Consider the following 13,166-nt stretch of genomic DNA (forward strand, 5'->3'; position numbering starts at 1 on the left):
ACCCGCTTAGGTTCTTGGTCTCTCCAAATCCACTCCTTAGATTTGCCATTTGCCCTCCTTTTAAACACACAGAGATTTACTAGATTTGGCAGCTTGTAAATTCAAAGCGCCCATGAGCCCCTCCTGGGGATTTCCAATTTCTGTATCTCATTAGTGTTTTAATTCATTTTTTTAAAGATTGATTTATTTAGAAAATGAACCACATAGGAAACTGGCATGCTGGAAGACTCGCCCCTGCTTTTCTCTTGCTTAGAGGAGAGCCACAAGAAAACCAGCACAGCCCAGGGCTTGGTCTGAAGATAAAGGCGAGGGGAAAGCAGGAGCAACGTTTGGGGGCGGAGGACTAATCAGACCCACACTTTCTTTCCAGATGGGGGTGTTGGGAACTGGCTGCATCCCTCGTGGTGGCCCGTTTCTCCCACCCCCAACCTGCCAGTTCTCACTCACTCGCTCTCTCAAAGCTGCACAGCGTTAATGGTTTCAAACCAACTGCAGGTCATTAATTAGTGAACCTATTAAACTCTGCCCAGTGTAGTGATACAATTAAAACTTTGCCCCAATTAAACCCAGGTAATTAATAGAGCTGAAATTTATTGGAGTGTTATCAGTGCAGCAGAAGCAGAAGTGAGACCAGCCCTAGTGAGCAAGCAGAGAATGAGGTTTGCAGCAGGCCCTGCCCACCCTGGGAACTGGGGGAGGGGGGGAGCTTTCACAACATCCTAGGTGGGGTCACCTCACGGTGCCCTTTGCCAGCCCTCCCCCACCCACCCCTCAGACCTTCGGCTCCTCCCGAGTCCAGTGGGGTTGCAAGTATGATGAGGCGAAGAAGTTTGGGAGAAGCTTAGCGCATCCATTTTGTCACTAGTTCATTCACTGATTTACTTTTTCTGTATTTGATTTATATCTCTCTTTAACTGAAGGCAGGGTATACAATGCTCTGCCTCCTATTTTCCCCACAACTGCCACCCTGGGGAGGGAGAGGGAGAGACTGCTTCCCGCCCCTCCCCTCCGCTCACAGACACACTGGGGCTGGGGGCCAGGCAGGCCCTACCTGTGGATCTGCAGCCCTGAAGCAGGCAGCAGGAACCCCTGGTAGAGCTCGCCCCCCAATGCTCTGAGCCCAGGACAGGACGGTAGGCCAAGTCATGTCTGACAAGCAGTGGGGGGCAACAGAGCCCAGGGGCTCGCCCTTTCCTTGTACACCTCCCCACAGGTTGAAGAGGTAGCCATTTACCAGATGCCAGGCCTCACCACCACCAAATGGAAAAGGTTTAGCTCCCCCACCAGTGCCTAGGTCCTGAAACAACCCCCCCCACCCCTGCTGCCCTTAACATTGGAAGACATCTCCGCCGGCCTTAGCCTGCACCCGGCAACAGTCCCGCTCTGGCAGGCCTTCTGCTGACGTTCCGGCTTGTCAGCCCAATTTGTCCATCTGCCCTGCCCCTCTCCACGGCCGTGAGCCCGCAGGAGAGGCCAACTCTTTCCCCAGAGAAAGCCCTCTCTCCGCTGCCTGGTGGTCCGTGGGGAGCCCCTGGCTGCTCAGGCAGCACATGACCCTCCACAGCCCAGTGGCTGCCTCCCCTCCGCAAAGCAGCTGGGGATTGGGTGATGGGGGGGCCCCAGCCGCGCGCTTTCTGGCATGAAAGCAGGCCAGTCCAAGGAGCCAGGCCGCTACACCCCTCTGCAGCGCAGGCAGCAAGGCCTGGGCACAAGAGGCTGCCCTCCTCAGCAGCTCTTAGGGCCGATCCCATCAGTGACAGACCTGGGAGGATTAATCTCCGTAATCCACTGGCAAAGATTAAAGCTCCTTCTTCCCTCCTGCTCCCCCTCACAGCCTTCAGGCACCTTATTTCTTTGCTTCATGCAGGGGAGACCCTAAGGCAGAGCCCTGGGGAGGCTGCTCAAATCTCCCCTCCTGCTCAGTCCTGGCCTTCTAAGGGACCTGCATTGCGCAACCAGGGCAGGCAGAGCCTGGCCACCCCTTCTTCAGGGAGGGAGGAACTCTGCCTCCAGTCTAGACACTATGCTGAGGACCCCCTTCTGCACGCTGGCAAGGTATTCCTTGTCAAACGGGTGCAGCGACCCTCCAGTGGGACCTTTCAGGGCAGAGCTGCCTCCCTCTGCCTGGTGTCAGCTGGGTTTCCCGCAGGAAGCATCACTTGGGGAAATGCTTTGGACGCCCCTCCCTGTAGCCCTGGGCCTCAAAAGAGCACCGGATGAAATGGGGGGGGTCCGCCTTAGGGAGATCGGCCCCTCTCAGTCCAGAGGGAGGCTGGGAAGCACCTCGCCCGGCGGTTGCTGCTCTCCCCTGCCCAGCTCCGCTGCCCCTCGCAGCAGCCAGCGTAAGGGCTCCCGCGCCGGGCAGCATCTCCTCCGCCGACAGCCTGGGCCACGAAGCGGAGCCGGCTTCTTTCAGCAACGTCGGGCAAGCTCGACAGTTCTCCCTTCTTCGCGGCTCGAGCCCCGACGGCCCGGGGAGGAAGGAGCCGTGAGCCCGGGCGGCGCAGGAGATGGCGGGCCACCGCTCGGCTGGGCGACTCCACCCCGGCCGGGGCTCTTTCGGGCCGGGCTGCGCCGCGGGGCTCCGCCAAGCAGGGGCTCGTCCTGCAAGCCGCGCCAGGTTAAGCGGGGCCCGTCCCCAAGCGGAGCCGCCCGGTACGCTGCTGAGAAGCGGTGGCTCGCTCCGCGGGCGGGTCAGTCCTCCGCGCTGCCGCTTGCCTCCAGCGGCCCAGCTGGCACACCGCGGGCGGGCGGCAGCACCGCCCCGCCGGGAACCCGCGCTCTGCCCCCACGGCCACTCGGGGCGGGGGCTCAGGCTGCCAGCAGCGGCGGAGGCGGCTCCGGCTCGGCTGACGTCAGGCGGCCCCTTAAAGAGGCGCCGCAGCGGGAGCGGGGTCGGCAGTGGCGGGCCGCCGAGCTCGCCGGCCCCGTGCGCCCCGACCCCGCGCTGGTGCCGGCCGGGGAGCCGTGGCCCGCCGCGCCCCGCCGCTGGCGATGGAGCCATGGCGCTTAGCCGGAGGAGGCGGCGGCGGCTGCGCCGCTGCCGGGCGCTGCTGCTGGGCGCGCTGCTCTCGCTCTCGGGCACCTGCCTCTGCTACAGCCTGCTGCTCCTCTGCTGCGCCCCCGAGCCGGCGCCCGCGGCCGCCGCCCGCTGCCTCCCCGCCCTGGCCGCCGCCCGCAAGAAACTTCTGCAGAAGTGGCGCGCCTGTCCCGCCGCCGCTGCCGCCCCCTCGGCCCCGGGCCCGGCCGCCCCCTCGCCCCGGACCCCTCGAGGCGAGGGCGGCGGCGGCGGCGGCGGCGGCGGGAGCAGCCGAAGCAAGCCCCCCGCCGCCGCCAAGCGGCTCCCGCACGCGCTAATCGTGGGCGTCAAGAAGGGCGGCACCCGCGCCGTGCTGGAGTTCATTCGCGGCCACCCGGCCGTGCGCGCCCTCGGCACCGAGCCCCACTTCTTCGACCGGCACTACGAGCGGGGCCTGGAGTGGTACAGGTGAGCCGGGGCGGCGGGCGCGGGCAGGGGGTCTGGACAGGCGTACCGGCCGCTCGGTTCAGCTCAGCTCGGAAACCAGCCGAGGCCGCCGCAGGGAGCCGACTGGCGGACAGCCCCCGTGGAGCCGCCTCCCGCTGCCGCCCGGCCGCCCCGTCCACGGCGCACTGTTCTCCGTCGGGGGACCGGAGCGTCAGGGCCGCGCAGTGCCGCTCTGGGGCCAGGACGGCCCCGTCTAGGCTCGGCCGCCACCCCTCCAGCTCGCTCGCCTGCCTGCCTGGCGCCCGCCGGGCGCCCTCTGAGGCGCCTCCGCTCGCCCCGGAACGGCCGCCAGCCCCGCGTCGCGCGAACGGGCTGCCCTGCCGACCCTCCGCCCGGGCGCGTCGGCGCGCGGGCTGAAGCGAGGTGGGGAAGCGCCGCTTCTGCCCTCCGTCCTGCCCCATTCGGCGCCCAAGGCCGCCCCCCGCCGGCAGGGTCCGCCGGAAGCCTGGGAGGCCCTGCAGGGGGCGCGACGGCTCCGCCTGTCTTCGCCCGTTTCTCGTGCACGGGGAGCCCCAGAAGAAGCCCCGCAGCCGGCGCTGCGTAGTCGGTGAGCCGAACAGCCGGCGGCACTTCGGCGGCGCTTTTGCCCATGGCTTTCCTGGGGATCCTCATCTAAGCGGGCTCGGAGAACCCGCGGTTCTTGCCTGGTACCAGTCTGCAGCACCCAGTGTTTTCACTGTTCTCCACTCACCTCCCCCCCCCCCGCAAAAAAGCCACTTACCTTCCCACCTGTAGTCCCAGAGTTGCCTAGGAAACCTACATTCCTCCACGGTGGAAGTTAGATTCCTAATCAGGATGGCCCAGGAGTTGCCGCAGCCCAAGATGGTCTCTCAGTCACGGACGTGGATTCAACAGACCCAGGACTCCGGCCATAGGCGTGTCAGTCGGCCAACCGGTGCATGGCGGTCTCACTCTTGGCACTTCCATATCAGCGCTCAGTCCACTGTCAAAGCCCTCCAACCAGTTGAAGGTCCTCACTTCCCTTGGCTTGAAATGCTGAGAACGAGGGTGAAAACTCACTGCAGCTGTGACTGCGCCAAGGATCCTCTCCACCTCCATTTGACATAAAGGGGAGGGCAGGGAGCGATACAGGCAGTTTGCACTCCAGCTGGTCGGATATCAAAGAGGAAACTCAGCGGACCCTTTCCTCTGGTCTGGAGCAGGGGCTGGACTAGATGACCTCCTCTAATGTACCTTCCAACTGTGAGACTCTAATTCTAAGCTAAGATTTCCCTTCAGGGGTCTTGGGAGCCAAATGGAGGCAAGAGATGAGGGGTCACCCCAATGGGGAAATGAAGTTGCAGTGCCACCGTGGTAGGTTTCAGCTAAAGAACAGATGAGACAGAGTTGAATCAGCTCAGCTTTCCAGCAGTGCCGAGGCTGTGGGAACACAGAGGCCCAGAGTGCTTTCAGCTTGGTACAGAAATCTCCTGTAGGAATGCCCTCAAGAAACACTCAATGAATGGCCATCGTCTGGAGAAAGCGATGACCGCGTGCGTCTCTGCCTTTAATTTCTCCCTGCTCTCTTGTTTCCTCGCTGTGAGCACCCCAAATATGATTTTCAAGCCAGCCGTGTGTCCCTTTAATTGCAGGACCACCCAGTCTGTGCTTCACTAGTTGGTCCTGGGGCACTTAATCAAATGCTTTGCTGAACTCAAGATACGTTATATGTATGGGATTCTTCAATCTACTAAGGAAGGCACACAGTGAAAAATAAGATTAATCTGGCAAGATTTGTTTTTGGAAAACCATTATTGAATTGGGTAATTACTGCATGATAAACCAAGTGCTGAGAGGGGTTCAATCTCTTTCTGGTCTGCTCTGGAATCTTCCCAGGTACTGAGGTCAATGTAAGCAGTCTGGAACTGCCTTCTTTGAAGAAAGGGACGGTCGGTCCCTTCATCCATTCTCCAAGATTCCTTGAAGATCATACAGAAAGGTTCCTTTGGGTACCCTAGAATGCCATTCATCTGGCCTTGGAGATTTAAATCCCCCCAGAGCAAAGGCCATTTTTCAGGGCAGCCCAGATGTGTCTGGGTCTTTGCTACTTGATGAAAAAGGCGAGCCCAGATGAGAGTTGAGTGGTTCTTTCTGACCAGTTAGCTTTGGCCATCCTCTACAGTCTGCCAGTCTGTCCTCTTCCTTGGGAGCCGGTCACTTTTTCTACAGACCCATTGGCCTCTTTGGGGTCTTCGCGGACTGGTTGGCACTTGACTTTCCATACCGCTCCTGAGCCTCTCTCCTGGAAGGGGGCAGAACCCTGCCAAGCTGAACCTTTCTGTGTCCTGCGGCCCACTGTGGGAGCCTCGGCCTGTCCCCTGGCATTGAGGGGGCTGAGCCCTCCTTCCACCCCTGCAGGACTGAAGACACAGACCGGCTCCTCTGGGCTGGGGAGGGGAGCAGGGTCCTCACAGGGCCAGGAGCAGAGCTGGGGGTTGATGGCTGACAAAATGGGAGAGGCCGTGGGGAAAGGTCTGCTTGCCCGTCTGACCAGCAGAAGCTTTTCTCTTGCGGGGGCAGGGCAAAGGCTGCAGAAGCCGAGTCCTCCCTTCGCAGGCCCAGGTGGAAGGAGCCTGGGCCCTTTGGCTTTGGGGGCCGAAGGTGAAGGTGGAGACCCAGAGAAGGCCTGCTCGGTCACTCACTAAGGAAAAGCCTCCCAGAGGCTGAGCTCAGCTCCCGGTAAGTCTGGAACTTTGTTGTCAGCCTTTTTGCAGGATGGCGTATCTATCATCTATCTACCTCTCTATCATCAAATTTATGCAGCCACCCATTTCACAAGCATGACTTCCCTGCCTCGCGATCCCTGGAGATCCATGACCTCCAGTCCGCCTTGCCACCTGCCCCAGGAGGGGGGACATTTGGCAGTGAACCCTGGGGGATTTCATGAGTGTTCAATAATGCTACCAAATCTCCCTGGCAAATGCTCCCCCCCCCCACATTGCACCCCCTTTTCTCAGCCCTTTCCTGTGTTCCTGCCCAAGGCCCAGGAACCATTTGCTGCTTCCTCCGGAACTCAAGGGCCAGGTGGGGGCATCCCAGGTCAGCACCCTCCTCTCCTATTTTGGAGGGTGGCTGTAGCCCCCCTCCCTCTGCCACGGCTGATGACAGGCATCTCATCACAGATGTTTGGGGAGGTGCCCTGTTGCTTTTCTGGGAATGGCAGAAGCCAGGGACGAGCTGCCGCTGCCCCCGCTGCCCCCACCCAGAGAGTGCCTTGGTCTTGAAGGGCACCTCCTAGACTGGCTGAGCACAAGAAATGGGAGGCTCAGGCCATCACTGAGCAGGACGGAGCACCTGGGGAGGAGGGGGTCCCTTCCAAGGGCCCCTGTTTGGTGGGCCTGTGTTGTGGAGAGCAGATTCAGGAGCCAACATGCAAGCATGTTTTGTGGAGCAGCTGTTCCAGAGGTGCACCTTACTGTGATCTTCCAGGGTGGCTCCTTCAAAAAGGGTCGAACCAGAAACAGTAAGGAGTTGTGTATTGCCACTGAAGTGCTAAAGTTCTCCACTGCCCCATTCTACTTGACTAACATTTCTTTTAAATGAAATATTTAACTAAACTAAAAATGTTTGACCCATTGGTCTTATCTAGAGGACTAGCATCTCTGTTCAGACCCGCACAGCTGGATGCAGCGGCTTTGTGGTTGGGATAACGTGGTGCAGCCTGCAGGAATGAACTGGGCTCTGGGCAAAGATCCAGGGGCATTTTCAGCCCCAGTCTGTGTGGGACATGAGCCTTTATAGGATAGGATCTTCTCCCCAGGCAAGGGGTCTTTTTGCACCCCTACAAAATGGGTACTCCAGAATGATTCATGTTAGGCTCAGCAGCTACATACATCAGGCAGGAGGCAAAGCTGTTCCAGAGGTCATAAGCCATGTTCCTTCCTTTGGTTAAGCATGGCCCAGTTGCCCACATCCCTTCCCTTCCAGCCACCCAGGGTGGTAGCTCTGTCTTGCCTTCTGTCCATGAGTGAAAGAGTCTCCAGATGTTGTTCATTGTACCCATATAAAAGTGGTACTTCTCTTCTTAAACTGGCCCAAGCCAACCACAGTTTTAAGGTATGTAAATTTGTAGCAGATGGTCGGTCACCTGTTATCTTGGAGGCAAAGTCAGCTGAAGTGTCATAGGTGTGATTGGAGGAACTAAGGCGCACAAGTGCCCCCTCCCCTCAGCCAGCTTCCAGCAGTCATTTTTCTCCTAGCATTTGCTCTTGATTCTTTAGCAAGGTAGAAGCAGAAGAGCCGAGTGCCCTATTTTATTTGTGAAAGCAGAGAGTATGGTTTTGTGCTCTTCCATTTTAACAGGATTCTGAAATGTGTTTTTCCTTTAGCTGCATTGGTACCTTTTTCCCTTCTTGCCACATTCAGAAAAGAATGAGGAAGCTGCGCCAGGCCTTTGCACCTTCTTTGCCCGGCTCCCCATACTGGTCAGTTTCAACCACTTCCCCACCCTGTCCCTGAAGCAAGAGAGGTGGCTGCCAAGTACCGCGGCTGGACATTTCGGTTCTCCTGCTTGAGGGGAGCCAGGAAGCGGCCTCATCCAGCAGGGTCAGCCTCCCCGGCACACCCCCCACCCCCCGGGGCTATTCCTGCCCTGGAGTCTCATCTTCTGTCTTTCTTCAACATCTTACTCTTTCAACTCAAGTCCTTTAACTCAGAAGCAGATGGCCATTTCCCCCATTCCTATCCTTGATTGCTTTCCGTAATGGATCAGGACCGGTGATTTTGTACTTTCAGAAAAGGAGTGGCTGAAATGACCCGGTGGGGGGAGAATCCAGCACTTCGAAAGCCCAGGCGGAGTCTGCGTTGGCTCTCCAGTTCAGGAGCAGTGTTTTAATGGTGGCTGCTGGCCTGCAGGATCTTGGTGGTTCTATGTGGCCCAGACCAGTGCAGGGGAATCATAGAGTTAACCTTAGAGGTCATCTTAGCCCAAGCTCCTTGCTCAGTGCAGGAGCCACAACAGCATCTCTGACAGATATTCAGCCTCTGTTTGAAGACCTCTAGTGGAGAAGTCACCACTTCATGAAGCCGCCTGTTCCGCTGGCTGACCACTTGTACAGTTGGGAAGTTCCTTCTAAAGTCTAGCCAGAACCTCCTTCCTTGTAGTTTTATCCCACTGGTTTTGGTCCTGCCCTGTACAGTGACAAGAATAATTCCGCTCTTCCATGTGACGGTCCTTCACACATCTGAAGACTGCTATAGTATCTCCTCTCAGTCATCTCTTTGCAGGCCCACATCCTTTAACCAGTTCTCACAGGGCTTGGTTTCCAGACCTTTCACCATCTTGACAGCCTCTTCAGAATTGTGCCTTTCATTTTCCTACCCAGATGTAGAATTTCACATTTTTCCCTATTAAATTACATCACATTCATTTCAACCCACTGCTCAGGCCAGATTTTTGAACCTTTTCTCTCTCATCTGAAGTATTAGCCACCTGTCCTGCTTTTCCTCTCATCTTTATTCAAGGCCTTGTGGCTCTTCCCTTGAGACTTCCCTCCAGGCTGAAGTGGGTGCAGTCATTCAGCCAACTATGAAGGTATCTAACAGCATCATCTAGACTTTTTTTTTAATCTATTCAGTTGTGTCGATTCTCGGAAACTGCCTGGACAAGTCTCTGAAGTTTTCTTGGCAAGGTTTTTCAGAAGTGGTTTGCCATTGCCTTCTTCCTAGGGCTGAGGGAAAGTGACTGGCCCATGGTCTCCCAGTTTCTAGCCTGATGCTTTAACCATTACACCAAACTGGCTCTCCATCTAGCCTATATTTTATCACTTTTTGAAGGAGTATCCCAAGGCAGTCTGATGAAGGCCTTGCTGAGGTCCAGGTACACTATGTCTAGTGCATTTCCCTGATCTACTAAGCTGGTAATTCTATCAAAGAAGGGGTTCAGGTTAGTCTGGCACAAACTGATCAACCCATGCTGGCTCCTGTTAACTGCAGCAGGCTTATCCAAGGGCTTGTAAACATGTGCTTGATCATCTCTTCAAAGGCCTTGCCCACTACAAGCTGACTGGTCTGTAATTTCCCTGGTCCTCCTCTTTCCCTTTATGGAGATGATGTTTGCTCTCCTCCGCTCTTCAGGGAACTCACTAGCCTGCCAGGAGTTCTCACAGATTACAGGAAGTGGCTCTCATCACGCCTGTAAATGCCAGCCCTATAAGGTAGACCAGACTAAGAAAGAGGTATACAAAGTCTTGCAAGCCTGAGTGTGCTTTCTTTCCTGGCTACTAAATGGGTCCTGAGAGCCAGTCATAAATCCCTCTCGAATGCCAGGCAACAGATGTTTCTGGCTTGAATGAGTTGCTTAATCTGCATCCTCTTTTCCAGGCTGGCTTGCTACCTTCAGACATTGGGAACCCAATTCAGCATGGGAAGAGCCTGGGAGGCCCCAGGCTCCTCCCAGTGCCCTTTCTTTCTCAAATGGACAGAGGCTGCAGAACCAGTATCTCCTGGGATCCCTTGTTTGGGTCTGGAGCTCATGCAATGCAAGGAGAAATCCCTGAGTTCAGTTGTGGGAGAGATTTCTGCTCTCTGTTAGTTTCAGGAGTTGTTAGCCAGCCTGCAATCTCCTAAATATGCTGTTTTGTTTTGTTTTGTTTTGTTTTGTTTTGTTTTGTTTTGTTTTGTCTGCGCTCAGTCATTGCTGACCCTGCAGTGACTGCTTGGACGAGTCCTTGCAGTTTTCAAGGCAATTGTTTTGGAAGTGGTTTGCCAGAGCCTCCTTCCTAGAGCAGAGCCCAGCTGGCGAGCGCAGGAGGCGGGGCTTCCGTTGCTTCGCGCCCTTTTTCGGGCACGCGCGGTTTTTCGCGCTTACCGGCAACTGCTCCCAACTCCTTTTTTGCAAGGCGCCGCCAGCATTTTTCCTCCCACCGGAGTGAGAGTCCCCATTTATCTACTCACGTGAGTTTTCGACCTGTTGGGTTGACAGGAACTGGGGAGGAAACAGGAGCTCACCCTGTTTAACGCGAAGGCTGGACTCGAACCGCTGAAGCGTCGACCATTTCTGGCCGGCAACTTTCAGCGTATTTTCTTCTAACTGCATTATTCTCTTACCTGAATTCTTGGTATTTAAGCGTAAGTTTAAAGTACATTAACAGTTTATTTATTTTATTGGTTGATTGATCATATTTGTATAACCACCCATCTCATAAAAAAGTGACTCTGAGCAGTGTACAACACTCAGTTTAAAAACACATAAGTACATATAAAACAATCATTAAAACTATAAAAACACAACAGGAGAGGATGATGTTAACCACAGTAAGGGAGCCATCGCAAAATCTCCCCAGTCCCCTGGGACCCCCAGCCCTGACCCCATAGCCAGGCCTTGAGGGACTTGTGGAATGTTAAGAGGGGAGGGGCCAATCTCAGTCCTGGGGGGAGAAGATTCCACCACGGCAGAGAAGGCCCGCCTCCTGGGACCCGTCAAATGGAATCCCCTGGCAGACAGGACTCGCAGCACGCCTTCTCTGCCAGAAGGCATACGTAGTTGATGCTGAGAGCAGAACCGTTAAAGTCACTAGTCCTTTTGACAGTAAGCCCTTTTGGTTTCACTTGGTCTGTTCTAAATGTAATTAATTTGGATCTGGTTACTTCCATTTTATGTAGGTCACAGGAACATATCCATATGTGAAAATGTATCTTTTTATTTGTGTTTTAAAGGAGGCTATTCTTAATAAGTAGGTAAAGTTTACAGTGTACCTTTTTGAAAATAAATCATGTTGGTCCATAGAAAAACATCCAAAGGTTTTGTAAGATTGATCAAAACATTGCAGAATACTGAGAAAATGTTGAGTTGCCTTCTTCAGACTAGGTATTTCTTGAATGCTAAAACTGCAGTATCTGCAGGACGCAGGCTTAACATGGATTCCAGAAACTGAACAGCAGAGTATCTGGGCCCTTTTCAATCAGGGTTCAGGCCCAGTTATGGGATGAAGATGAAGTTGGTCCCTCTCCGTGATGACCTTTGTTGGGACCTGAAGGAATGGTGGGGAAGTCAGCACAGTGGCCCCCGTTTGGCAGGGATCCATAGGGCTGGTCCTCTCTCCCCTGCTTTTTAATATGTGCAGTTTAGAGTGGGGAGTCTTCAGTATGTGGATGATACCCAACTTTATATTGCCAGGGGAGATGCTGGTGACCTTTCCCAGTACTTGGAGGCTGTCAGTGTCTGGATGAGACAGAATAGGCTGGAGCCGAACCCAGACAAGGTGCAGGCACATTTGTCTATCAAGGCTCTCCATCGGCACCAGTGTAATCTCTGGACAGAAGGCATCACCCCTGAAAGAGCAGGTTCATGACTCGGGGGTCCTTCTAGACTTGTGGCTTCTGCTATCACAGCAGGTGGCACAGCAGGAGGGAAAGGGAGCGGAGGCCAAGAGGCACGGTCCCCCTGTGGAGAGCAGGCTGGCACTTCCCTGATTGTGTTAGAAAGATGCCACAGGGGGGTTGAACCATACTGGGTCATCCCTGCCTTTATGTTGTTTATTTTAGTTTTCTGAGTTGTTATTTTATTGTTGTTTAGTTTTTATGACTACTGTGGATTTTTAAAATTGCTTTCCAAATTATGCGTTAACTGCTATGTTATTGATTGAGGCAGGATACAAATAATGTAATGAAATAGTTCTGCAGAAGTGTCTCTTCAGCCTGCCTCAAGGGAAGCACCCTTTACTCCTTGAAGAGCAAAGACGCAAAGAGTGTTCCTCACAGAATCTCTTTTGTGGAGACCCTGAGGTGGGGGGGATTCCTCCTGTCGTGCCTCTTCCCCCCTTTGCTTCTCACCTTTTTGGGGTCTTCCTTTGCAGACACCTGATGCCCCGCACCCTGGAGACCCAGATCACCATGGAGAAGACCCCCAGTTACTTCATCACCAGGGAAGCCCCCCAGCGGATCTTCAACATGTCACGGAACACAAAGCTGATCGTGGTTGTGAGGAACCCCGTCACCAGGGCCATCTCGGACTATACGCAGACCCTCTCCAAGCGGCCAGACATCCCCACCTTCGAGGGGCTGTCCTTCCGCAACCGCAGCCTGGGCTTGGTGGACACTTCCTGGAGCGCCATCCGCATTGGCCTGTACGTGGTGCACCTGGAGAGCTGGCTCCAGTACTTCCCGCTCTCCCAGATCCACTTCGTCAGCGGGGAGCGGCTCATCACGGACCCCGCGGGGGAGATGGCCAAAGTGCAGGACTTCCTGGGCCTCCAGCGGCTCATCACCGAGAAGCACTTCTTCTTCAACAAGACCAAGGGCTTCCCGTGCTTGAAGAAGGTGGGGGGAAGCACGCTGCCACGCTGTCTGGGGAAGTCGAAAGGGCGGCCTCATGTCCAGATTGACCCAGAAGTGCTGGAGCAGCTGCAGGACTTCTACCGCCCTTACAACATCCGATTCTACGAGGCTGTGGGGCGAGACTTCCGATGGGAATGAGGGTGGCGGCCCACTGGCCGGGCCTTGGGGGTGGCCGCTCCAGCCCTCCTCCAGGCCGCTTTCGTCTTGGCCCTGGGCAACTAGCCCAGGAGGCCAACGCCCAGCCCTCAAGCCAGGGGGCTGCAGCACACGGCCATCCTGCCTTGGCTCGGTGAGGCCGTCAGAAACTTTCCAATGGTGCAATCAGGGTATGTGAGGCCCAAGGATTGATTTTATTTTTAATAAT

At 55.6% G+C, this 13,166-nt stretch overlaps 1 protein-coding gene across 1 annotated transcript; it reads left to right on the forward strand.

The window, feature by feature from the left end:
* Positions 1–3,002: 3,002 nt before the first annotated feature.
* HS3ST2 (heparan sulfate-glucosamine 3-sulfotransferase 2) lies at positions 3,003–12,940 on the forward strand. Its single transcript, XM_088153231.1, has 2 exons — positions 3,003–3,487; positions 12,322–12,940. The coding sequence occupies exons 1-2, from the start codon at positions 3,003–3,005 to the stop codon at positions 12,938–12,940; spliced, it is 1,104 nt and encodes a 367-aa protein (XP_088009357.1).
* The last annotated feature ends 226 nt before the right edge of the window (positions 12,941–13,166 follow it).

This window comes from Python bivittatus, unplaced genomic scaffold (genome assembly GCF_059951505.1).
Source record: "Python bivittatus isolate LINGU-HERP-01145 unplaced genomic scaffold, Pbiv_v1 ctg000030_np1212, whole genome shotgun sequence".
Taxonomy (NCBI): Eukaryota; Metazoa; Chordata; class Lepidosauria; order Squamata; family Pythonidae; genus Python; species Python bivittatus.